This window comes from Eublepharis macularius, chromosome 4 (genome assembly GCF_028583425.1).
Source record: "Eublepharis macularius isolate TG4126 chromosome 4, MPM_Emac_v1.0, whole genome shotgun sequence".
Classification (NCBI taxonomy): Eukaryota; Metazoa; Chordata; class Lepidosauria; order Squamata; family Eublepharidae; genus Eublepharis; species Eublepharis macularius.
The window spans coordinates 15,079,636-15,106,470 of NC_072793.1; the positions used below are offsets into that span (position 1 = coordinate 15,079,636).

The following is a 26,835-nucleotide window of genomic DNA, read 5'->3' on the forward strand; positions in this document are numbered from 1 at the left end:
GCCAGTCAGCCAGAGCAATCAATGAGCGCGCATCAAAGCAGCCTCCGCACGCCAGACTTGATGGCACCAGGATGAGCGCTGTTAATGTGCAAACTGCCCGGATCCCCTTCCTTTCCCCCATCCCCTCTCCCAAAAGGTATCATGATATAAATCAGACTTCAAACATTGTCCAATCAAGGCTATTCCGATAGCCCCAAATCCTTTGATTTAAGTCGTGGGAACCACTGAACGGGGCCCCCGCCCCTGAATACTTTGACAGTATATAAGCTAGCCCCTCAAACCAGAGGGTGCACGCCATTCCTATCCTAACTTCCTTGGTACCCTTCTACCCGTGGTCCTAGTGCTGGCACCAGACCACCTCGCTGCTAGATCTCTCCCAGGGATTGTAAGTATGCCCTTGTCATCATGGGGTTCCTGCTCCTGCATCCATCTCTAATTTTCCTACTCTGTATTTCTTAGCTCTTGTATGTAATCTTGTATGTGTGTGTAAGTTCAGGCATATGCCACACTATTAGAAAATACATTTTATTGATTGAATATCTGTAGCCTGCCTCTTTATCACGTGAGTTCTGAAGACGGGACCTCAGTATAGCTGGCTAGATCCACGCTGAATTTAGTTCTGGACTGCTAAGCTAATCCCCCATTCAAATAAAAGAGCAGTTCCAGTAACAACTGTGTAGGAGGAGGATCTAGGCAAGCACGCGTCCATGCAACACCCATACCCTTGCCACTGCATGCACTGCCTGCTGTGGCCAAGGACATGCATCTATAAATGTGTTGAAGTTAAGCAACATCATCTCTGTATACAGTGGAATGGAAAAATTTCTATAATTGTAAATTCATGTGCCACCTCTTGTAGGTGGTGGTGGGGGAACAGTGTTAATCATTCCTGCAGAAAGATGCAAATATAACTTTACACGTTTCCTGGTTTGATTATGTGATGAACAAAAAAGCCAGCTAACTTAGATTCCTGAAGTGCAGTTCACCCATGAGGAAGTATGGCTGCATGCTCTCGCACAGGAACTCTGTCATCTTTCCAGTACTCAATGGTCTGACAGAGCCCAGGTGTGCCTCCTGCAAACTATCTCAGTGTATAAGTTGTGTGGTGGCAGCTGGTCAGGGAAGAGTGGCAGCGAGTCCTTGTGTGGCACTGGCTTTTGTGTCAGTGGTAGCTGCGAAGGCAGGAGAAGGATGAGGTATATTCTGTTACAGCTGCTGGGGATGGCTTAGGAGACGTACTGGGCCAGCTGCACTTCCTCGAGTGTACTGGCTCTTGTTTCTGCAGGTGTCTCAGCAGGTGTCTCAGCTATCATGGTGGGAGGGTGCTTCTCATCCAAGCCAAGCAGAGGACTTGGATGAGAAACTCCTAGAACAAATTAAAAAGTTCACGAAGAGACGGGACATAGTGGTCATGGGAGATTTCAGTTACCTGGATATCTGTTGGAAGTCTAACTCTTAAGTCTAAAAATGAAAGGTCAAATAAATTCCTGACTTGTCTTGCTGACATCTTCATTTTTCAGAAAGTAGAGAGGGAAACAAGGGGTTCTGCTATCATGGACTTGATTCTCACCAACAGGGAAGAGCTGGTTGACGAGGTGAAAGTAGTGGGCACCCTGGGTAGCAGTGACCATGTAATTTTGGAATTTACAGTCTTGGGAAGGGAAAAGCTGTATGTAGTCAGGCATATAGGTGGGACTTCAAGAAAGCAAATTTCAACAAACTGAAAGTTATGCTGGGTAGAATCCCATGGTCAGAAATACTTAAGGAGAAGGGAGTTCAAGAGGGGTGGGAGTTTCTTAAAGGAGAAAGAGTGAAGGTACAATCAGAAACGATTCTTATGAGAAGGAAAAGTTTGAGGAGCCTAAAAAAGCCCAGGTGGCTTCATAAACAGCTTTCTAATGAATTGAGAAATAAAAAAACTCATTTAGAAAATGGAAGGAGGGCCTTATAACCAGGATGAATATAAACAAATAACCAGTACTTGTAGGGAGAGTGTTAGAAAAGCTCAATATGAGCTTAGGCTAGCAAGATATGTTAAAAACAACAAAAAAGCGTTCTTTGCTTAAGTTCAAAGTAAGAAAAAGAGCAAGGACATGGTAGGCCCATTGCAGGGACAGGGAAGTGAAATTGTAACAGGCGATGAAACTGCTCAGAACTGCTCAGTTCCTACTTTTCCTCAGTCTTCTCCTGCGAGGGAAATGGTGCTCAACATGGCAATAACAACACATGATGGGGGAAGGGAGTTACATGGGGGAAGGGAGTTACAGCATAGAGGTAGTACGTGAACACCTAGTTTCTTTAAATGGAACTAAGTCCTTAGGGCCAGATGAATTGCACCCAAGGGTACTAAAAGAACTTGCAGATGTAATCTCTGTGCCTCTGTCCATTATTTTTGAGAACTCTTGGAGATCAGGCAAGGTGCCAGAAGATTGGAGGTGGGCAAATGTTGTCCCCATCTTCAAGAAGGGGGAAAAGGAGGATCCAGGTAACTACTGACCTGTCAGCTTGATATCTATACCTGGAAAAGTATTAGAAGACATCATCAAACAGTCAGTCCTTGAGCATTTAGAGAGGATGGATGCGATTACTAAGAGGCAGCATGGAGTTTCTCAAGAACAAGTCATGTCAGACTAATCTTATTTCATTTTTTGAGAAAGTACTACCAGAGGTGTGCACCCCCAAAAGATTCAGCAAGCCACTTCAGGATTGTGGTATTTAGCTCGCTTCGACATGCTACGTAAGTATTCGGAGCATACTGAAGTGAGGGCGATCTCCCCACTAAACAGTTGATCCGCGGGATTAAATGCCACTTTCCATGCTGCTTCACAGCAGCACGGAAGGGGTATTTAAACCCCTGCTGGCTGGATCAGCTGCTTGGAGGGGATCTCCCCAGCCTAGCAGCTAATCTTGGGGTTTAAATGCCCCTTTCTATGCTGCTGCAAAGCAGCACGGAGGGGCATTTAAACCCCTTGACCTGAAGGTTTCCGAAGCGATACAAATTGCTTTGGGAAGCTTTGATTTGGGGTTTCTGAATCAGGCCCAGTATGCTGGACCTGATTCGGAAATCCCAAATCATTGCGAATCGGGTCTGATTCCTTCCTGGAACAGAGGATGCTCAAAATGTGATTGGTAGGAGTTGATCAAAGGATTATGATCTCTGTAGCCAAGTTTTTGCTTTCTGCAGTTAAAATACGAGCCAAGTTAACATCCAATGTGTAAACTGCTTAGGTTTTAATTTTTTAAAATGTGGTTGGATTTGGATGAATGTAACTGGGATTTGTGCTGGTTATTATTGTTGATAGTTTTTGTGTTTGTAAGGCTTGTAGGCTGCAATAAATACAGTACTACTACTAGCACAATCTTTTAAAAAGCCAGTTCTGAGTTTCCTTTGTTCCTTGCGTACATTTCTTTCAGTTTTTTGTCCTGCCCACTCCCACCCACCTCCAGTCTACTTGTCAATGATTGGACATTTGTTATTGTTGAACCCCTCTTTCCCTTGTCTTCCTCCCCATGCCTGGTTTTGTTTTTTGATTTTTTTAAAAATTCACTGCTTTATCACTGTATTGATATACTGCTGTAATTATAGGTGTAGCAGGTTCTCTGAATTCCCAGCTTTCATTTTTTTAAAAAGCAAGTCTCTAGCTCCTTCCCTTGCAGAGATACATCTTTCCCCGAAGGAAGTAAGAACCTTGAACTGTTTAAGAATCCATAAGAAAGGAAGCACTCACTATCTGGTACATAAATAGGATCAGAGATCCAGATATTGGAGAGTATTTAGGCTGCCTCGGTTTTCATGCGTGAACGCCTGCAGAAGAAGAAGGTGGAATGTGAGGTCCAGACAGAATAACACTGCATAACAGGTGACCACATTAAAAGTGGCGTAAAGTTGATTGAACGAAACAGTGAAAAGGAAACATAGGGGCAAATGTGGACACTTACATGGCTGCCTGGACTGTCAGAGAAACACCCTCATCAGAAGGTGATATGTCAGGAATCAAGCCAACATCACAGCATCTCCGTAGTGAAGCGCCCCCCCCTGCTCATAGTTAAATGACCCAGTGCATGCTGCTTCCTACTCTCCACCTCCCCACCCCCCGGGGGGGGGAGGAGGAGTCAGTGAATTGGAACTGCTGCCACAGTAAATGGCACCTTCCTATGCTAGACCAGTAGTTAAATGGTCTGGTGCATACTCCTTCCTTTCCTGCCCCCAGAAAGAAAAAAATAGCCCGTGAATCAGAGCTGGCACCATAGTGGAAGCCCTCCCACCACACCAGGACATCACTGAAAGGGCATGTGTGTCTTCTTTTTCCCTCCTGGTGGAGAGGGGGGAGGGAAGATTCCTCTACATAGGCACCTCCTTAATTGTCCAGACTGCACATATAGTGAAGCTGATCCTCCACAGAGGTACCCCCCCCGACCTCAGTGGTTCACAAAGATTAACTCACCAGAAGGGACTGTGCTTCCTTCTTCATTCCTCCTTGTTGAGTCTTCTGGGAAACTCCTCTCTTCTTGCAGTGTGAAAAAGAATCAATGGTCACCTTGCTTTTTAAAAAAGGTACCTGTGTTTTTATTATTTTTCCTGCCACTCATTCAGTGACAAACATTTCAGAATTGTTAGTTATTTCACCTTTAAACTGATTGATCTGAATGTAACAATGCAGGTACACAACTGGGAACTGTGCGAGCGCCAAAGCAGGTGAAAGGTCATAAACAAGACAGATATCCTTTGGCGTATGTGCAAAATAAGGCAACAGGAGAAAGAAGTAAAGTCACAGGAAGAGGCTGTTACTATCCGGGGCAGAAGTTTACCATCTGCTCTACTGCTCCCCTTTCTTCCTTCCCTCCACCTCTAAAAGCTCAAGGGGAGCTGACTTCCTAAAGAAAAGAAGTACCTTGAGAAAGACTATTGCCATCAGAGGCAGAGCTTTTACCACCTGCGCTGCTCCTCACCTCCAGCCCTAGAAGCTTAAAGAGAGCTGCCTCTTGGAAGGAAGGAAGCACCTGGATAGAGACTGTTGGCATCAGGGGTGAAGCTTCTACCATCTGCTCTGTTCCCTTTCCCTCTCCTATGGATTAGAAAACTAGAAACATAGAGCTAGAAAGGACCCCAAGGTCATCTCATCCAACCACCTGCACAGTGCAGAAAATTTACAGCTCCCCCACTCACCTCCCCAAGTGACCCCTGCCCTATGCCCAGAGAAGGCAAAATCCTCCAAAATCCTTGGCCAATCTGGCCTGAATGAAAATTCCTTCCTGACCCAAAGTGGCATTACCATGGTCATATTTGCAACCCCTCCCAATATAGTATCATCTACATATTTAATCAGCATCCCTTCTGTTCCTTCATCTAAGTCATTTAGAAAGACGTTAAACAATACAGGGCCCTTGACAAATCCCTGAGGCACTCCACTTCTCACCCCTCTTCAAAAGGATGAGGAATTTATAAGCACTCTTTGGGTGCGATCTGTCAACCAGTTACAGATTCACCTAATAGTAATAGGATCCAAACCACATTTTACCAACTTGTCAACAAGAGTATCATGCGGAACGTTATCAAAAGCCTGACTGAAATCAAGATAAACCATGTCCACAGCATTCCTTTGATCCAACAAACTAGTAACTCTCTCAAAAAATGAGATAGGGTTAGTCTAACATTACTTTTTCTTGAGGAACCTGTACTGGCTCTTAGTAATCACATCTGTCTTTTCTAATTGCTCTTCTAAAACCGTTCCAGGTATGAGTAGGTAAAGTTAAAAATAGTCCCCTGTGCAAGCACCGAGTCATTACTGACCCATGAGAGGATGTTGCATCATGATGTTTTCTTGGAAGACTTTTTACGGGGTGGCTTGCCATTGCCTTCTCTAGTCATCTACTCTTTACCCCCAAGAACCTGTGTACTCATTTTACTGACCTTAGAAGGATGGAAGGCTGAGTCAAACATGAACCGTCTACCTGAACCCAGCTTCCGCCAACATTGTACTCCGGTCGTGAGCAGAGCTTGGGCTGTAGTACTGCAGCTTACCACTCTGCACCACGGGGCTCTTATTGTGCCTTCAATATCTCGCTTTTAGTAAATGCCCACCCATCTTGAACTCCCTTCTTCCTGACTATTTCTGACCATGCAGTTTTCCCCGGCGTAACTTAAAGTTTGTTAAAATTTGCTTTTCTAAAATCCATCCTATATGTCAGATTATGTCCATCTTTCCCCCTACCTAGGATCTTAAACTCCAAAATAACTTGGTCACTAATACCCAGGATGCCCACTACTTTCACCTCATCAACCAGTTCTTGGTGAGAATAAAGTCTAAGATAGCAGACTTCCTTGTTTTCTTCTCCACTTTCTGGAAGATAAATTTGTCAGCAAGACAAGGCAGGAATTTATTAGACCTTACATTTTTAGCAGAGTTTGACTTCCATTAGATATCAGGGTAATTGAAATCTCCCATGATTTGTTCTCTCTGAAAAATTTGTAATCTGATCTAAGAGTATATCATCCAAGTCCTCTGCCTGGCCCAGTGGTCTGTAGCAACCCCTACCGTAATATCTATTCTTTCTTTTATTTTTACCCAGAGGATCTCAACTGAATTTCCATGCTGAGATTCAGATATTTCATCACAAGTATGTACATCCTTGATATATAATGCTGCTCCTTCACCCTTTCTTATTGGTCTATTCTTTTTGAACAAGTTGTTTCCCTCAATCCTAACATTCCAATCGTTTGTCTAATTGCATCAAATTTCAGTAATGCCTATTAGGTTACAGTTCCCTTCCTGTATTAAGACTTCTAATTCCTCTAGTTTGTTTCCTATATTTCAAGCATTACTGTAGAGACATCAGAATCCATGGTTTATGTGCTTGGAGTGCTTCATATATGTCCTTACCTGCATATTAGTGGGGCTTTGCGCATATGCTGCTCCCTGCTCATCATTAGTGATCTTGTCACCAGTAATTGGTATCAAAGTAGTTTTGACTTTTTTTATTTTCCTCCCCCACAGAATTTAGTTTAAAGCCCTTCTTATCAGATTTGCTCTCCTTTCAAACACATTTCTTCCTACCCATATGAGATTCAAATCATCTCCTGATAGAAGTGTTTCATTCCTAAAGCATAGTCCATGGTCCCGGAAACTAAACCTTTCTTGACGAAACCATCTGTGTAGCCACTTACTTATTTCCAGTATTCTGCTCTGTCTTCTTAAATCAACTGGAGAAAGTGATGAAATCACAGCTGGTGCTCCCAGATCCTTCAGCTTTTAACCAGAGCCTTACAGTCTCTTAATATGCTCTGGACTCTGTCAGGCAGCATCGTTTGTTCCCCCATGAGCAGGAAGGGATAATAATCTGTGGGCTTGGTTAGTCTTTCTAGCCTTTCTGTCATGCCTTGGATGTTTGTACCTGATAGATAACATACCTCTCGAGATGACAGGTCTGGTAGATACACTTTAGCGTCTATCCCTCTCAGTAGGGAATCCCCAATAACCATCACAGGTCTCCTCCTATTTTGGGGGCTGATGGGAAAGGGTGCTAGTGTGAGCAGTCGACCCCAGCTTCTGCCGTGTTTAATACAGCTTATGATATAAAAATCACAGAGTCCCTGAATTAATGCAGCTTGATCTGCATGAGGGAAGTTCCAGCTGGCTGAGCCAAAGCTTGCCGAGTCCCGCCCAGGAGATTGAGTCACAGAATGTAACGTGAATTCAAATACTGAGGACTGGGTGTGATTGGCTCACTGCCTTCCCGCGCTGTGGACGTACATTCATGACAAGAAAGGCACTTGCAGGATCATCACCCTGCATTCTGATCCTTCCTACCTTTCCTTGATTGCATTCTCATCCTAAAGACTGAGAGCAATCAATCGGCCCTGATAAGTTCGTCACTCCTTTGGAACATTTAATCAAAACTTCTAAATTACTTAGTTCAGCTCATTGGCAAACTGCTTCTTTATGAAACACCAGGAGACACTATGCATTTCTTTTATCATGCCCCGATAGCATTAATCAAAGGTAATCAAACCTTTGTCATTTCCAGGAGATGACCTTTAAGACCTTTGTCCCATTGGCTGAGAGGGCTCCCTAGCCTCAGGACACACTTTGCCCTATAAAAACCAGGGCTCTTACCTTGTTCACGCTTCCTGTATCCAAGCGGTGTACCCTTAGGGTCTCCTTCCTTAAGACTCTCCTGGTCGAGAATGCTGTTTGAAGCCCTCTTCCTCCGTGGACTACTCTGCTCTACTCCCCGGATAGGTAATTTTCACCCTGAAATCCCTCAAACCTATTCCACCTTCACACCTGCCTTTTCTAGGCATCTTGTGTGTTTGTGAGACATTCCTTGCGTGTATGTGAGTTTCCCCCTCTCAATAAAATTACTGTTTAATTGAAGAACATCCATCTCCTCAGTGTCTTTAGAGAGAGGACCCCGTAAAAATTGGTGGAGTATCCTGCTTCATTACCCCTCTCGTATAGCCTACTCCTTGTCGCTAATTCCCCCTTACTCTCAAGGAGTCCCATCCTGGTAACAGAAGTGGTGTTGCTTTTCCCATCCAGGGCCAAGGTGTGGGTGTGCGCGCGTCCTTTTTCACATGAAATAGAGAGAGAAGAGAAGCTGCTGTGGTAACTTTCAAGGGAAGAATAATAAAGTGATTGTGTGAAGGAGAGGTGCAGAGGTACTTTGCTTTGAGAGTGGCTGATTGCTTCTAGCTGACCTTTTTGCCCATCCCTGGTGTAGAGTAAAATGCAAGCCAGTGTCTTATGACACACAACGAAACAACAATATTTTATACATTTCATGGCATATCTTGAAGTGGTTTGTGCCCATGTCCAATACAACAACATTTCTGTAGCTTAATAATGCAGATGGACCTTTTTTTTGGCTTGCAAGAGACAAAAGTTTAAATGTTTGCACTATATAATATAAAATATATGTGACTAGAAAGGCTTATTTACAGTTGTGTGTTATGAGGAAACTCATGAATAGATGAATGTGGTTTGGGAAGAAAGTTTGGGTAATGGGTTTACAGAGGTCAGATTATGGCCAGTGATTATGATGGTTCGAATAAATCCAGTGAAAATCTTAAAGCTAGTTCATTACAAATATTTGTAACCCTGTTTTCAGGGGAAGTACTCTCTAAAGAAAAGGTGAGAACCAAAAATTATTGCCCTTCGTTTTACTTTGAAAGTCGTGTTTTGACTGACACAGCAGGATCTCTCGATGAGATGTCCTACGGTATTCGAAAGTAAAGAAGAGCTCTTTTATCCTTGTTTGCAGACAGCGTACGCAGTTTTTAGTTCCTTTGTAAAGAAAACATTTCATCTTGAATGTTTTCTTCCATATGTTCATGAACATTCTCTCCTCTTCTTGCTGGGATCCCAAAGGATTTAATGAGAGCATTTAGCAATAATACAGTTGCATTTTAGAGTTTTCTTTCAAAACTTGTTGATGCCTGGGGAAAATAAGTCTTTTCAAAACTTGTCCTTTGTGTAATATTTTCCTTACTTTCCAGTTAATCCCCCATAAACTCACAAAGGGCATTTACACTAAAATTGTATTACTCTTGTGGAGGGACTTTTGTCCTACTTTGAGCAGCTGAATTCATCCTCTGCTTATTTTGCATTTAGAGCCTCCACAGTGCATTCGAAACTCACGCAAGTTTACTATGTGTAAGAGACTTGCCCACTTTGCCTCCTTAAAATACAAAAAGGTTGCCCCAAGGAAGTTGAAAGAACAAGATACTGTGGAATATGTTATGAGTTGGGAGAAACTTAAGAATTATGTGGGGAAAAAATGGGCCATGAAAGGCAAAATGTGGTCTTTGGATAATTGTTAAGAGAGGAGAATGGATCTTTACTTTATATTAGTTAGAGGTGAAAATATGGATAGTGTGTAAGTAAGAATGATATAGTATATTTTATATTATAATTGTGAAAGTAACATTAGAGACTTATTCTAAACATGGTAGATATAGATATGTTATACTATATATTATAATGTAGAAATTAATATTATAGGAGATAGTGAGGTAATGTAGGTGAAGGGAATGGAAAACTGTTGGAAGTCAACTGAAAAGGGGGGGAGTGGATGGGAGTGATATAATGTGATGGATATTGATATTGAATATTATGATTTGTGTATACTGACCCATCCAATAAAAATTTGTTGGGAAAAAAAAGGTTGCCCCAATTCCTGCTTATGCTGAGCTATATTTAGTGTTCTCTCTAATACTTCTATACCATTGCAGTTTCATTAAACACACATAATTTTCTTCTACAGATTTTGGATCGAAAAAATAATGAAATTGAAGTACTGAAGGCTCTGTACAAAACAAAACAGAATGAAGCTGAAGAAACTATTCGAAAACTTGAAAAAAAAGGTGATGCAGCATGATGTTCAGTCCAACTTTATTTTGGAGGCACACATTTACCTCTTGATAAGGAATTGCTCCTTTGCCTGGCCCTCTCTTGGATATCCAGCGTGTGTTATTTGATCCCTTGACCTTTCACCCTATCTCTAGCTCCAGTGTTTTGCAGCTCTTTAACAAAGGAAGTAGGAAAAGCGAGGCAAACGTAGTGTTTAATTTTTTGATGTGAAGATTTTCACCCCCTGAAAATCTTACTGAATTCGTTTTTGAGGACACATTGAATTTAGCACTATCTGATCTGCTTAAAAAGGGGGTCTAGAGGAGAACTAGGAAATTACAGGCCAGTTAGTCCACCTGAGGCAATTTAGTAGAAACTATAATTAAAAATAGAACTATTAGGCACATAGAAGAACAAGGCATGCTGAGGAAAAATCAGCATGGCTTCTGCAAAGGGAAGACCTCTTTCACCAACGTTTTGGAGTTTTTAAAGAAAATGAACAAATACGTAGATAACAGTGACCCAGTAGATGTTATATAGTAGGACTTTCAAAAGGCTTTTGATGAGGTACCTCTCTAAAGTCTCCTGAGCAGTAGAAAAGAGCACAAGTCCAGTAGCACCTATAAGACTAACGGATAGGGTATGAGCTTTTGTGAATCACAGCTCACTTCTTCAGATAAAGATTCCTGAGTAAGCTTAGTAGTCATGAGATAAGATGATGGGCTCTCTTATTGATTTAAAATTGGTTAGATGACTGGTAGCAGAAAGTAGGAATAAATGGACAGTTCTCTCAGATGTAGGGATATATACTGTGAGGTCCCACAAGATCAATATTGAGGCTGGTGTTAATTAACTAGTTCATAAATGATCTGAAACTGGGAGTGAACAGTGTAGTGGCCAAGTTTGCAGATGACACAGATTATTTAGAATGGTGAAAACCAAAGGCTGACTGTAAAGAACTCCAGGAAGATGTCCACAAATTGAGTATGTTGGAAACTGTATGGCAACTGAAGTTCAATGTAAGTAAATGTAAGGTGATATACATTGAAACAAAAAAAAAATCTCAACTTCATGTGTATGCTGATAGGGTCTGAAATAGCAGAGGCTGAGGGGGAAAGAGACCTTGGGATCACAGAATCACAGAGTTAAAAGGGGCCATACAGACCTTCTAGTCCAACCCCCTGCCCAATGCCTAAAGCATCCCTGACAAATATTCATCCAGCCTCTTCTTGAAAACTGCCAGTGAAGGGGAGCTCACCACCTCCCTAGGCAGCTGATTCGTCCTTTGAACTACTCTGACCATGAAATAGTTTTTCCTAATATCCAGCCAGTACTTTTCTGCATGTAATTTAAGCCTGTTGCTTTGAGTCCTATCCTCTGCTGCCAACTGGAACAGCTCCTTGCCCTCCTCCAAATGACAGCCTTTCAAATATTTAAAGAGAGCAATCATGTCCCCCCTCTATCTCCTTTTCTCCAAACGAGGCATTCCCAAAGCCCTCAGCCTTTCCTCATAGGGCTTAGTCCCCAGACCCCTGATCATTTTCCTCACTCTCTTCTGCACCCTCTCAATTTTGTCCACGTTCTTTTTGAAGTGAGGCCTCCAGAACTGCACATAGTACTCCAGGTGCGGCCTGATCAGGGCAGTATAGAGAGGGACTATGACCTGCGATTTTGATGCAATGGCCCTTTGGACACAACCCAAGACTGAGTTTGCCTTTTTTGCCACCGCATCACACTGACTGCTCGTACTTAGTTTACAGTCCACTCTTACTCCAAGATCTCTTTCGTATACACTACTGCCCAGAAGTGTATCCCCCATCCTGTATTTGTGCTTCACATTTTTGTGGCCCAGATGTAAATACTGTGCACTTACCTATGTTGAATTGCATCCTGTTCACAACCAGCCACTTCTCCACAGTGTTCAGGTCTTGTTGAACTTTTTCTTGGGTATTTGCCACTCCTTCCAATTTGGTATCAAATTTAATGAGTAGCCCGTTTATCCCTTCATCCAGATCATTGATAAAAATATTGAAAAGTACCGGGCCCAAAACCGAGCCCTGTGGCACCCGACTGGTCACCTCCCTCCAATCTGGTGAAATGCCATTGACCACACCATTCTTTGGGTGCGATCCTCTAACTAGTTCCGTATTCACTGAACTGTCCTATAGTCCAGTCTGCCGTCTCCCAGTTTATCCATTAGAATGTTATTGGAACCTTATCAAAAGCTTTACTGAAATCCCGGTAAATCACGTCGACAGAGTTCTCATTATCCAGCAAGCTCGTCACTCAGTCAAAGAAGGGTCATAGTGGATAGCTCATTGAAAATGTCTACCCAGTGTGGTGCAGCAGTGAAAATGGCAAATTCTATGCTGGGAGTCTGTTTGGAAAGGGACAGAAAATAAAACAGCCAAATAAAACAGCTGCAGCCCCTGTATTATAATGCAGACTCATTTGGAATGCTGTGTGCTGTTCTGGTGACCATAACTCAAAAAGGAAACTGCAGTGCTAGAAAAGTACAGAAACAGCCAAGTTGAGGGATTGGAGCACCTTTCCTATAAGGAAAGGCTGAAGAGTCTCTGATTTTCATCTTAGAAAAGAGATGGCTATGGTGGGAAATGATGGAGGTTTATGACATTATGCATGGAGTAGAGACAGTGGACAAGAGAGCTTTTTCTTCTTTTCTCCTAATACTTGAACTCAAGGGCATACAATGTAGACAATGGGCAGCAGATTTGGGAAAGACAAAAGGAAATACTTTACACAAGAAGTGATTTCAGTTTACTCGCTGCCAGATGATGGAGTGATGGCCACAGGCTTAGATACTTTTAAAAGGGGATTAGATTCATAGAGGATAGGTCTATCAGTGGCTACTAGTCATGGTGACTAAGGGGAACCTCCACATTTATAGGCAGCAAATATTGATGCCAGGAAGGAACATCAGAGGAATGCCTTGGACTCTGTTGTTGGTTGTCCAGAGTACTTGGTTGCCCACTGTGTGAGGGAGGATGCTGGACTAGATGAACCATTCGTCTGATCCAACAGGACTCTTAAGTTACTGAGTAGAGATGGGCACGAAATCGAAATACAAACCAATGTTCATGATGAACCGGGCTGGTTTGTGGTTTCTGAACTGGCGGTTCATCAGAGCCCATTTCTGATGAACCACCATGAACTTTAGATTGGTTTGTTTGGTTCATTTTTTGGTTCATTGCTGCAGACTCTCTGGCGCTGATCAATCAGTTTCCTAGGCAACAGGATTGACTTTCTGCAGACCTTCTGCTGACCTGAAAGTGGCCTTCTGCTGACCTGGAAGTGATGTTTTCATGAACCAAAATGAACTGGTTCACTAACTGGGGCAGGTTCGTGAAAGTTTGTGGTTTGTGAAATGCGATGAACCACAAACTGCATGGTTCTTTTTTTTCTGGTTCCTTCCCATCTCTATTACTGAGATATTTAGCAATGCACAAGTAGTATTGAATTCTGTTACTTGAACAATTTGTCATTGTAATATGGCAAACTGATTTTGAAACTTAGAGGAACTCTAAAGCAATTTATTATATGCTATTATGATATGCCAAATAGAAAACTTATTGTTCCTAGGATGCTCTTAAAGTTCTTTGGATCCTGAGTACTGCATTCAAAATACTTCTGTGTTACATTTCCACTCTTAAAAAGAAAAATTAGCTGTAAATTGTATGCAGGGTAACATAAAATGAAGATTATTACTATTCTGCTTCTTTGAATAAAACTAGAGGTAATGTTTGTTTATTAATTCTTTTAAATAAAATGCAGTTAGATGAAGCTAGGGGTGTGCGCATTGGGTTTCCGATTTGGGTAAAATACCTGAATTGGATCCAGTCTGTAAAGATTCAGGTTTCCTGAATTGGGGCCAGCATGCTGGCCCTGATTTGGAAATCCTGAATCAAAGCTTCCTGAAGCATTCGGGTGGCTTCAGGAAGCTTTGGGGCTGAGTTTAAAGGGGGGACTGGGGTTGGGGGTTGGGGATGTTTAAAGGGCCCTGCCTCTTGCAAGCGACAGGTCCCTTTAAACTTCAGCTGGCAGGCGGAAGGGATTCCTCGGCCTGACAGCTGAAGTTTAAAGTGCCCCTTTCCTGCTGCATGAAAGCCGCAGGGACCTTTAAATTTTCCCAACCCCCACCCCCAGTCCCCCACCCCACCCCACTTACATTGACCCTGCAGCCACTGAGGCGGTGAGTGGTGGATGGCGGCAGCAGCTCTGGTGTTCCCCACCACCCTGCATAGCCGCACACCGCTGTATCCGGCTTTCTCGGCTACCCTGCGAGCCGCTGTGACCCCAGAGGAAGTGTTTTGGCGGCAGTGGCTCCACCCCTTCTCAGCCCTGTGGGGGGCTGGTGGCAGAGGAGAAGGAGGCAGAAAAGGCCCTTCCTGCCCCTCAAATGGCCGCTGTGTGCTGCCGAATCCGGCCTTCTTGGCCGCCCTGTAGGACGCTGCGGGCCACGTGGTGGCAGCTCCAGCCCTTCCCGCAGCCCTGCAAGGCCATGCAGTGGTGGCGAGGCCTAGAAAGCCCTTCCTGCCCCTCAAATGGCTGCCATCCTGTGAGCCACTGCGGGCCTAGAGGAGGCAGCGGCGGTGGCGGCTCTGGCCTTCCCCACCTGGCCAGGTAAGTGGAGTGGAGGTGACAGGGGGCTAAGTGGGGGTGTGAGGGGGTGGGTATGCTGGGAAAAAGCCTTTCCTCAAATCACTGTGGAATGTTCCGAATCTTTATGGAGCATTCCGAAGCGATTCAAATACCCTAATCCTAAGCGGCTTTCTGCTTCAGGTTTTGGTTATTTCCCAATTTTCCCCCCGCTTCGGGTAAAACCCAAATAGATCATATCTTTTGCCAGATGGAATCATCTTAAGGTAATCTCATGTATTGTTTTTCTTGTTTGTTTCTTATTTTCTGACAGTTCAGACTCTTGTCCGTGAATCACAAGTCATTAGAGAAGCTAAGGAAAAACAGATTGTGGAGCTAAAAAAGTTATGTGAGCAAAGTACAGATTCGCTGAACAACGAGTGGGAGAAAAGGGTAAGAATCACAGACCTTTCTTTTTCATTGAAAATGTAGGAATATTTATTAGTATCTAGGTCTCATTTTGATACACAAGTAATATTGTTACTAAGATGAAATACGTATTGTACCTTGTTCAAACTGATATTTTAATCTTGATTTGGTTCTGTGTTTGAACATTCTGTGTAACATTTCCACTTTTAATGTTGTTCGTTCAGACTATGGGTATGATTCGTATAATGCAAACAAGTATGTTATACATTTTCCTGAATTACTATTTAGTTTTAGAATGAATTTTCTTTGTTAAAAAGTCCATTAAAAAGTGTATAAAATGTTCTAATTAAAAACGTATATGAACTGTTAAAAGGTAAAATTTCATTATAAGCTGACTAAGTGCATGGTTAATTTTTTAAAAAATAATTTAAAAAATTATACATGTTGAATTTGGAATTTGGCATAATCAGTTGCTAAGAACATTGGTACTTATCCAACCATGAACTTTTTTCAATGGTGAGTTCCACTGAGTCTCGTCTATGCCTGCTGCAGACCTACATTTTGTTTATTAAACTTCCGGACAGTCCACTGTGCCCCAAGAACAAAATTTTGGAAGGCTCAGTGGATTTTGGAACAAGATGGGAAGAAGGAAAGTCATCCTCTATGAAGTCCATGATTGATATCCACAGTATGCATGTGTGGGGGTGGTCTTAGCTATGGGGCAGCTACAGCAGTTGTCCTGTGCTCTATGCTGGGGGGTAGTGCCACTGCCCCCAAGCATTGAGGGACAGAGGCTGAGGTTTGGCTTAGCCTTGTATCCCCATGCCTGCCTTTGTGTTGGTCCCTGCCCCAACCAACAGCTGCCAGTACTGGCTGCTGCTCTTGCTGGCACACTGATGCTTCAGCTCTGTGCAGGCTGGCTGGGGGCTGATTTGGCTGCTGCTTTCTGCCCCAGCTTAGCCCAGTCTGTCCCTCACAGAGGAGAGAAAGGAAGCAGTGTGTGAAATCAGGTGGCAGAGGACTATAGGACTGCACAGCCTCTCATGCTCCTTCACTTGCTTACTCGCTCACTACTACTGCCTCGGATGGGCGTATGCTTGCTCCTGCCATGGCCCAGGCTGGAGAGGAGATTGCTCAGAACCTGCAGACGTACCTGCTGGGACTGGGCTAGCTAAGGTTGGCCACTGGCAAAGCCATGCACAGTGCAAGGCTGGTCCAGCATGCATTTTTCCCCTTTTTCTCTTCTTTGGTGAGGCAGGCTGGTGGGTGGGGCTGCATAGAATCATAGAGTTGGAAGGGGCCATACAGACCATCTAGTCCAACCCCCTGCCCAGTGCAGAATCAGCCTAAAGCATCTCTGACAAGTATTCATCCAGCCTCTTCTTGAAAACTGCCAGTGAGGGGGAGCTTACCACCTCCCTAGGCAGCTGATTCCACTTTTGAACTACTCTGACGCTGAAAAAAGATTCTCCTAATATCCAGTCGGTACCTTTGTGCATGTAGTTTTAGCCCATTGCTTCGCGTCCTACCCTCTGCTGCCAACTGGAACAGCTCCCTGCCTCCCTGAAGTGAGGCCTCCAGAACTGCACACAATACTCCAGGTGTGGCCTGACCAAGGCAGTATAGAGAGGGGCTATGACCTCCTGCGATTTCGATGCTATGGCCCCTTTGATACAACCCAGGATTGAATTAGCCTTGGATGTTTTCCCAGGGCCCCAAAATCTCTCAGACTACCCCCTTTTTTTGTGAAGTAAAATCTTTAAAACAAGAGTTCAGCCTTCTCAAATGCAATACAGATCCAACCCATAGCAGAACGGTTCAGGATAATGCATTGGCACTGGGATAAAGCTTTACAAGTACATTTCCTTGCCTCTCGTTTGAGTTCCCAATCTACACTTGTGCAGATTACAATTAACCAGGTCTAACTACAAGCCTTTCTTAAAGATGTGGAAGAAAGGGCCGAGAGATGTTATGGCTGTGGTGTCTTTTATTAAAAAATACATAAGACTTCATGATATACTAAAGCAACATAGTTTCTGGTGGGTAGCCGTAGTGGTCTGTAGTTAAAGACCAAGATTCAGGTCCAGTAGCACCTTAGAGACCAACTAGATTTCCAGGTTGTAAGCATTTGAGCTTTTGATTCTTGAAAGCTCACACTTTTTAAATAAAGCAACACAGTAAGATAAACCTCAAAATTAATGCACAAATGCCCTTAATAGTCCAAAACTGTCTTTTAATTGTAAAGCTGGGCAGAATTTTCATGGCTTTTAAAAAAGGCAATAACACTCGGAAAAGAAAAGAGGAAGACCCAACGTGATACGAATATATTCAAGAAAGGCATGGCCTTCAATTTACAAGTCCTGAGCAAGGCTGTCAATAAGAGGATGTTTTGGAGGTCATTAGTTCATAGGATTGACATAAGCTGGAAGCGATTTGATGGCACATAACACAAGATGCAAGAGTGGAAAAGTAACAGCTGAACAGTTCTTCTTCAGAGAAGACTGATTCTTTGATTTAATATCTGATGGCGAATAGAGCCTGGTGCCCTCAGTATCTTGTAGAGGAAAATGATGATTGGTTCACTCTGCCAATGCCAAAACAATGACTAGTAAATGGAAACTGTTTACTGTCTGTGTGAATATTCATAAAGTCCATAAGAGCATATTGGTCTGCTTTGTCATGACTTAATATTAATTTTCTGGCCAAAAGTGGAGAGCTGCTCGGTATTTAGGCCAGACTACTGACCTTTGTAGCCCTTTCACCGTTACAGATTGACTGGTTGATTTGGGAGCTTGCTTGAGGCAGTGGAAGGGGAAAACTAAAATTTCCCAGGTCGCCAACACTCTCCTGACTCTTTATCTATAACTGAGAGTTGAGAGGTGTAAGTAAAGTTTAAGATTATATATTTAGTGGAGGTTTGACAACTCCAGTTTTAGTAGCTGCTGAATAGTTTCTTAATTTTGGTGTATGTGTATAGCTCCATAATGCTGTGGCTGAAATGGAAAAGGAAAAGTTTGATCTCCAGAAGAAACACACAGAAAATATCCAGGAATTGCTGGAGGATACAAATGCACGCCTAAGTAAAATGGAAACCGAATATTTGGCACAAACCAAAGCAACTGTAAGTGTGTTAACATTTGTTTGTTTGTTTTTGTTATTTGTGCGTCATCACGAAATGGTATCTTTTAATGCGGATTTTACTTGCGGCATACTGTTACAGGAAGGCATTACTGAATGAAAAGCTGAGGTAAAATGGTTGCATGCTTACTGCTGATAGATGAGGGGGATGAGGGCAAGGTGACAGAACGCACTGAACAACTTTGTTGGAGTCAAGAGGCCACATCTTTATTGGTTCACATCATTTGGAGCATTGGCATCCCACAGGATGCGGATCCAAGCATTGGCTAAACTGCCTGCCAGCCAATGACCCCCAAACCCCTCAGCCTGCCCTCTGAGGGAGGGAGCCCTGGGATGACAGTTAGTGGGATACCACATGGGCGCACATCTCTTTGTGGATCCCCTAGGAGTGAAGATGCCCTGGCAGCTCTTGAGCCGCGCATGCACTTGCCATGCCTCGCTCCCAACATCCTTTAAAAGGATCCCCATAATAGGGAAACTGGGCTCACTGGCCCTGTTCCCCCCCAAAGGATCCGTACCCAATGCCAAAACTTCAATATCCAAAGTTGTAACGAAGAGAAAGCAGTTAACAAAGTGCAGTGTAAGACCTCCAAACATGTAAACATCTCCCCAAACCCCCCAAACAGTGAAATAGTGAATGATGCCCCAAAGTTGGTGATTTGAGGGAGGGCTGAGTGGGATGCTAGCCATGAGCCAAGTGACGAGGGACCCAGCCAACACCTGCTTAAATACCCTGTCAGTGGACCTGAGAGGAAACTATGCCTCTCAGGTCCTCCGCTTCCCCCACCCCTCACAACCTGACTGCCAGTCCTGATTGGCTGACCAGAAAATTGAATGTGTTGCCCTGCTGAAGGCTGCTGAGAACCTCCAGGACTCCAAGAAAATGGTGACCGCCATGTGCCGCACCTCCCCCACCCTGTGAGTCTGGAGGCTGGTATTTTTTCCCTTCACAAAAATATGCACGAGTACTTCTAAACAGAAAAACATGAAAGGACAGTTTAAAGAACCTGTAATCCAAACATTCTTACATCATCCCCACTTTCCCAAGTCACACATGACTTCACTTTATTCCAAGGCTCACTTCAGACACATTCCCAGAAACATACAGTTAATGGAAGTATTGTGAAATGGGATCAGTGGTCTAATTCACTATCGTTTGCTCCAGTTAAAACTAATTTTGCTGCTTTTTGGTTCTGTAGGGAATTAATCCTATTGTACAAAAATTGCATCTCAGTGTGGACCCTGATTTTTATGTTTGTATGGCTAATGGACAAATGTTTGCTCTTTAGAACTGGGTGCAACCATTTCACTGAAAGAGTTAAGTGAGTTTCTTTGATCTAGTGCATAGATTATTTACTCTTCAAGAATATGTCTTCTGAAGCTCTGTATTTGATCAGACATTTGATCTTATTTTCCAGGTTTAGTGATCTTACTCTGGAATGTTTAAAGCTGTGATGTATTTTAAAGTATGATAAATTCTGCTCAGCTGGTGTCTTGCATTTGTTTCATCCAGAGGGTGCTTTATTAACCATTTTGATTTGTGAAGGAAAATCATACTGGGAAATATTATGTGGAAGGTGGTGGGAGAGTCAAGGCTTAGTGTGTGTTACACCATAAGACTTTCAAGTGTAAATCTCAATATAAGGGGAAAATGGAGGAGATGATGTAGAAAGGCTAGGCATGTTATAAATCAAAAGAATTAGCAGATACCCATACTGGATAGTGAGAGAGCTCAGAAGTTTGAACAGATAAGTGAAAGCTAACTGATATTGGCACATGGTTATAGTCTGATAAAGCATGTTAAGAACAGCCAATTATGGATCCTGTAGAGCCATTAGAGAACAGCTGAGGAAACCTAAGTCTCTTTATAAGCCAGGATAATATGTAGTGTTTAATTTTTTGATGTGTTCTAAATCAGCACTTTCAGATGTCCAGGGAGATTAAAATGCTCCCCCTGATATCTGAATGTTGTGATTTCTTATATCCCGGGCTTTTTTCTGCCGGAACGCTCCAGAACAGTGTTCCGGCACGTCTCATGTGTGGTGGCCCCGCCCCCTGATCTCCAGACGGAGATCAGTTCCCCTGGAGCAAATGGCTTAAGGTAAACCTGCTCCTGAGGGGAGGGGGAGCACATGTGTATAAAGCGCTCTGCTGAAGAAAACTGATAAGGAAGTGGAATCTTAGGAGCATCTCTGCGTAAGATCTTATCTAAGCTTCTGTTTCCCTTCCTGTTTTAAGTATTGAAGCCTGGACATAGGTAGAGAGATGTGACTAAAGGGCAAGAGCCAAACTGTTAGCGTTTGGCCTTTTGTTTGTAGCCATGAATGAGCTACAACAGCAGATCTGGGTCCTGCCTAGGATGTGGGTGCATTTAAACATTTTGTTTCTTCTCTTTGTTAAATCACATCTTGGTATATTGTAAGCTGCTTTGGGTCCTGCCTTGGGGAGAAAAGTGGGACATAAAGAAATGGGTACAAAACAGTAGGAAGAGGTCTGGGTTAGAAATATCTAAGCTTGCTGCCCATTTATTTCAAGGTTCAAATCAAGGTATTGGTGGCTACCTCTAAAGACCTTCACAGTCTGAGACGCAAACGCAATAATTTCTCTTGCCTATTCCTTTCGCTAGGCTGATTAAATCTGAAGGAGTTCTGTGGCTCTGAGAGTGCCTGCTCCAAGGCCAACCAGCTAGCTTCCACAACAGCAAACTTCCATGGCAAATTGCTTACTGCAAATATTTGCACTTTTAATGTTAGGACTGATATTTTCAGTACGTCATTCTGCCCTTTGGTTTGGCCACAGCCCTCTGGGTGTTCACTAAGTGTGTGGCAGTGGTTATTGCTCGCCTCTGTGCCAAGGATGTTCCATCTTCCTTTACTTGGACAATTGGCTCCTTATGCCCCCTCCAGGACCCAATTGTTGTCTTATCTAGACCTAGTCAATGAGCATGCAAAACCTTGGGCCTCGTTAGTAATTTATACAGATCCAAATTGGTCCCTGTGCAGCACATTCAGTTTATTGTTGCTGTCCTGAACTTGCTTCTGTTCAAGATCTTTTTACCATCTGATAGGGCTGCCACTATGTTTTTTTGATTTTCAACATAATGGATTTCAGTTTGCAGTAATGATCCAGAAATTATTTTATCTTATGTCCTCTATTATGATATACTTCATATGCAGCCTTTACAAAACAAGCCTCTTCTGCATCATTTCATTGGGGGGTTCCTCTGTTTTAAGTCTGTAGAGCCGCAACGTGGTCATCAGCTGACACCTTTGTCTGCCACTATTCTGTGGGCATCAGTACAAGGAGAGAATCTCTGATTAGAAGCTCACTTCCCACCTCTTTGTTGCGTAGCTTGCTAGCCTCCCAATCTGAAACTGCATAGAAGACTGAAGAAGAAAACAGGGTTGCGTTTGCCTGTAGCTGTTGTTTTTTGAGTGTCATCTGTGCAGGCGCACATTCCCTCCCTCCTACCCCGCTGCGAGTTGTGGATTTATCTTTGAGCCTCCAATAGCTCAGGAGAACTGAGGGAATGGGGTGCTCCTCCTCACAGGACACATGACAGTTTCAGCAGGAGACTGCCAGCCCGTGTGCTGGAGAAGGGCGCTCCTTCAGTGCCTAGAAGCTAGAAGGTTCTGTCTTTGAGCAAGCCTGCACAAACTCTGTCCCTAATGTGTGCTTACACATTCCCAGTAAGTTCCCAGTAAGTGTGACCCTGCTTTTCATCGCAGACTCTCTCATGCTGGGTGGCTTCAGTAATTAAGCCTGCATATTCCACATCCACAGTAGTATACCTTTTCCAGTCAAAGATCATTCTACCAGGTTGCAAGCAGTTATTTGGGGACACGTCGCTGTCATCGACATCTGCAAGGCTGCCACTCGGTCATCATCCTTGACTTTCCTGAGATACTACTCTATAGATGTCAATTCCAGGAACCAGGTGTCTATGGGAAAAGTAGTGTTACAGTCATTATTTTGTTGATCAGCCTACAGTCCCTTATGATGAGTGAGCTTGCTTATCTCCTATATGGGACTCCACAGAAGCCACAAAGACGAAAACAGGGTTCCACTTACCTGTGACTGTTGTTCATCAGGTGATCTTCTGCACAGGCACACATCCCTCCCTCCTTTCACCTCTGCGGACTTCTTGCCCTGTTTACCTGGCTTCTCTATGGTGGCGAATGGAGGTCTGGAGAACGAGCTCTCACCTTCCCCTTGGTTGCATGCCAGTTTGGGTGAGAAAACTCTGGCATGCTGAGCAAACAGAAGAGTGCTCCTAGCCTTTTGGAAAGCTCTAGAAAAACATGTAAGGTACATATCCACGGCCAGCCAGTACGTGTGCAGCCCCATGCGTGCCTGTGCAGAAGGCCACTCAACGAACAGTAGTCACAGGTAAGTACGACCCTGTTTTCCAATGCAGACACTCCTGTCTCTTCACCCAAGTGTTCGTATTCTGTGCTGCTGAGTTTAATAAAGTTGTGTGCTGCTTCTGTTTCTTATTGTCCTCCTCTTCTAGGTCACTCGGGTGATGAATTTCAGACTTGAGAGTTCACAAAGCAAGAATCTGTGTCAACATCAACAAGTCTCTTTTGACGTTTTCATCGAGCTGGCACTGAGAAAAACTGATCATTTGTTTGATGTTGCCCTTAAAGCTCCCTTAAACTTTAGATTCTGTTGTTATTAAAGTTGAATTGGAAAAAATTAGCATTCAAACCTTGTCATAGGTAACGATAAATATGGCAAGAAATGGACACAGTCTGTCAGCAGGATTGAATTTAAGAACCATCAAAAGCCAGGCAGATCTTGCGCAGCAGCTTCTGATTTAATAATTAAACAAGGTAGAGTTCAAGGCATGGCTTAAGATGAAAGACTAGACTGTCACTGAAAATTAGTTTCTCTTTTCTTATTATTTCAGACTCCCCCACCCTTCTTCTTCTTTTTTTGCCGTTTTATACTGTCAAGGATGGCATTTGTTGTGAGCGAGTGAGTTTTGCTGAGTGATGAGCTTTGCACGTTATATTCTTGGCACATGTGTGCTTCCATTATACATAGGTTGATTGCTGGGGAAAAGGAATATAGTCAACATATTTATACTCAGCAGTGGTTAAGACTATATAGCACTGGACTGGAGCTACATTGCTAGCTATGGATGGTTGTAACATTCTTTGTTTATATATTAGGCATTTGTTTGATTAGGCATTTGTTTTTGGAAGACTTTGCTTTTGGACTGGGCAGGTAATATAATTTGGCATATGAGTCTGAATGAAGTTAGTATTATGCTCATTATATTTTAATTACATTATATTTTAATTACATCAATGTATTAATGGTGTACCTTAAATCAATGAAATTGGAAACTCTGCACCAGAATGTTTTTCCCTGACCAGAAGACATAGGGATAGTAAATTTTGTGTGTATCCGCCTTTAAAAAAAAGTTAATGTAGAGGGACTGAAAAATCTTCTGATCATCTGACTTACAAATGCTTGTACTAGTGTGTTAACTCCACACCACCTTCATGTGAGAATGCTGGTATGGGAATAACTGTTAATTTGGATGTACCACTTATCTATCTCAGTGACTTTATGTATTTTTTTAAAATAATTGCCCGTGAATGTTGATAGTTGATAGTTGCAAACTGTTGCTGTCTGAACCATTGCTTTTCATTTTTTAATGTGAAACTTACTTTAACCTATCATATTGTGCTCTGGAATATAAACTCTGCTTTCCATGTTAACTTTCTAACTTCATTGTTCTCTTTGTCTCTTAAAAGCTTTAACCGCACATCTCTGTAAAAGTTGAAGGATTGCGACTTCCATATTTCGCAGTTAAAAAGATAGTTGAGCAATATTTTTTTTCTCAGGCTGTTGGTTCATAGTTTTCTTTGCTTGGGTGCAAAGGATCTCAAGAAAGATAAAAGTTTGTTGTTTAAAAGTTACAATATTTATTTCTTTGTATCACACATGTTTACATTTCATCATTATGGGGATTACATACAATGGAAATTAGCATCTTTCTGGTAAGTCATTAGAGAGCAAAAATGTGTGAGCCCCCTGGTAAAATTCTGGGTTTTCTTCCCAGATACAGATTCCATTTAATCAAATTAGGGTCTAATTGTGGATTATCTTTTTGTTCATAATTTAGAATTTTGTTTAACTGTTGGAATGATGCTACTATTGTCATTTTCACATATTTTAGAAATAGCGAATTCTTAGGCTGTGTTCATATGACTTCTTGTTTCATTTACATCTTTTGTAACGTATTGTTCTCTAGTTTTCGCTTTTCAGTTTTTTGCTCATATGTGCAAACATTAGTAGAGGAATACAAAATTTACCTGTGAGGAGACTGGTTCTCTTCCTTGTATGACGATGATGATCTATTGTAACATTTCACGTTGCAAGCTTGAAGAAATAGTATTCCATACAGTCTCTCTCCAGACTTCATTAGCGTGAGGGGCTAACTTCCATGTTACAGAACCTGCCAGTGGAGTCCTTGAAGAGCACTGCCATTCCTGCCTGTCTGGTTTGAAATCAGCTGGTGACTTGCTATCATTTACCTTCAATAAGAGTGAGTAGACTGCTTGGCATGCAGAGCAGAGTATTTTCAACGGTGAACCACACTTTATGGAACCCTCTGTCCCAGGAAGCTCGACTTACTCCCTTGATTCAGGCCTTCTGGAAACTAATATAGTTTGTTAATTTGGCCATCATAGCATAATCCACTTGCTTTTCTTTCCATTCTTCTTGTTTAGGGCAACAATCAGCTTTTCATTTAGCTGCAAATAATACTCTGGCTGCCGTTACGTAATTGAAAACGTCTTCCAAAATTTTTGGAAAACTCTTGGGCAGAATACCCAATATCTTGCCCAATGTCATGTATTCTTTCCCAATATTTTAAAATTATTTTACAGTTTTACCACATATGGTAAAAGGTACCATCATATTCTTTACATTCCCAACAGTTTCCCTTATAATTTTTATCCATTTTTTCTTAATCTTTCAGTGTGACGCACTATTAAAAAAATCTTATACAAATTTTCTTTTAACAGTTGACTCTTCGTAAATTTAATATTTATGTCCATAAGGTTTCCCACTGCTGCATAGTAATCCCCTCCCCAAAAGAATTCTGCATCCACTGATCATACATGGTTTTACTTGTTCTTCTCTATCAGTTTGCAATAGTATTTTATAAATTTGTTCCAACTGATGTTCTTAGTGCTGTGTGATCCATTTTTCAAATTCTGTGAGGTCCCTAATCATTTCACTTCTTGCTTTTATTTTGTTTCTCAGCCTTGAAGTCAACTGTAAATATGATAACCACTGTACATTTTTACTTTCATCTGTTAGGGTTTGCCAAGTTTTTATCCTCCATTTTGACCCTTGCAGCAAATTTGTAAGATAGGTTAGTATGAGAGAGTTACAAACCTCATCCAGCAAGCACTGAGATAGAGTGGTGATTTGAATCCAGATTTCCCTAGTCCCTAGTTTAGCACTTAGACTGCTATACAACACTTGCCAAATCCCGAGCATCTTCCTTCTAAATACATGTTTGCATAATCCACCTCTCATGTGGTTTTCAGATAGAATTTTTTTTTTTACTCTGTCAATTCTATGTTTTGCTCAATAAGGACAGGGTTTTTGTATAATGGATTTTGTGGACTAGTGGTACGTCAACGACTAGGGTATCCAATTGTCTGCTTTCCTTCTATTAACTTATTAGTAGGATTTGTCAAGAAACTGGCCTTCTTTAGTCTGTTTCTTGACTTTTCTAAATCTTTGGTTCATCTACGGTCTTCCTGTGCAGTCCCACATGGGACTGCGCACGCGCAGGCCTGCCGATACCGGAGATTTTAATAGCTAAACACCACCAGGGGGCGCTCCCGCCTCTCAGCGCGCATGCGCGGGCCGCTTTCCCGCCGAAACGGACCTTAAGAGGCGGAGCGCCCCTCACATACCCTCAGTTTCTCTTTCGCCGCCGATCGTTGAGGTTTACAGCTTTCTTCGTTCGCGATGTCTGAGAAGGCCTTGTTTAAGCGTTGCGAGACCTGCAATCGTAAGATGACAAGGTCGGATGGCCATTCCATTTGCTTATATTGCCTTGGGGAAACCCACAACACTCAGGCGTGCAAGCATTGCCGCGCGTTTACCTCAAAGGCCAGGGCGGAACGGACGGATCGTTTGCATGCCTTTCTCTGGCAGCGTGCGATGTCGGTCGAGGACCCTCCGCCGAAGTCTTCGTCTGCTCCGTCTGCGTCCTCTCGTCCTCCTGTACCTTCGGGTTCCAAGACTCCTCGTTCTCAGCCGTCTCCGAGTCGCTCGGAGTCGAGGT

General features: G+C 42.8%; 1 protein-coding gene across 1 annotated transcript in view; it reads left to right on the forward strand.

Annotated features, from left to right (window-relative positions):
• The window catches only part of CEP112 (centrosomal protein 112), a 464,588-nt gene that overhangs the window by 104,423 nt on the left and 333,330 nt on the right, over nucleotides 1–26,835 (forward strand). The window contains exons 10-12 of the mRNA XM_054976905.1: nucleotides 10,264–10,363; nucleotides 15,280–15,398; nucleotides 18,352–18,495. Coding sequence (XP_054832880.1) covers nucleotides 10,264–10,363; nucleotides 15,280–15,398; nucleotides 18,352–18,495 — 363 coding nt within the window. The remainder of the gene's footprint in view (nucleotides 1–10,263; nucleotides 10,364–15,279; nucleotides 15,399–18,351; nucleotides 18,496–26,835) is intronic.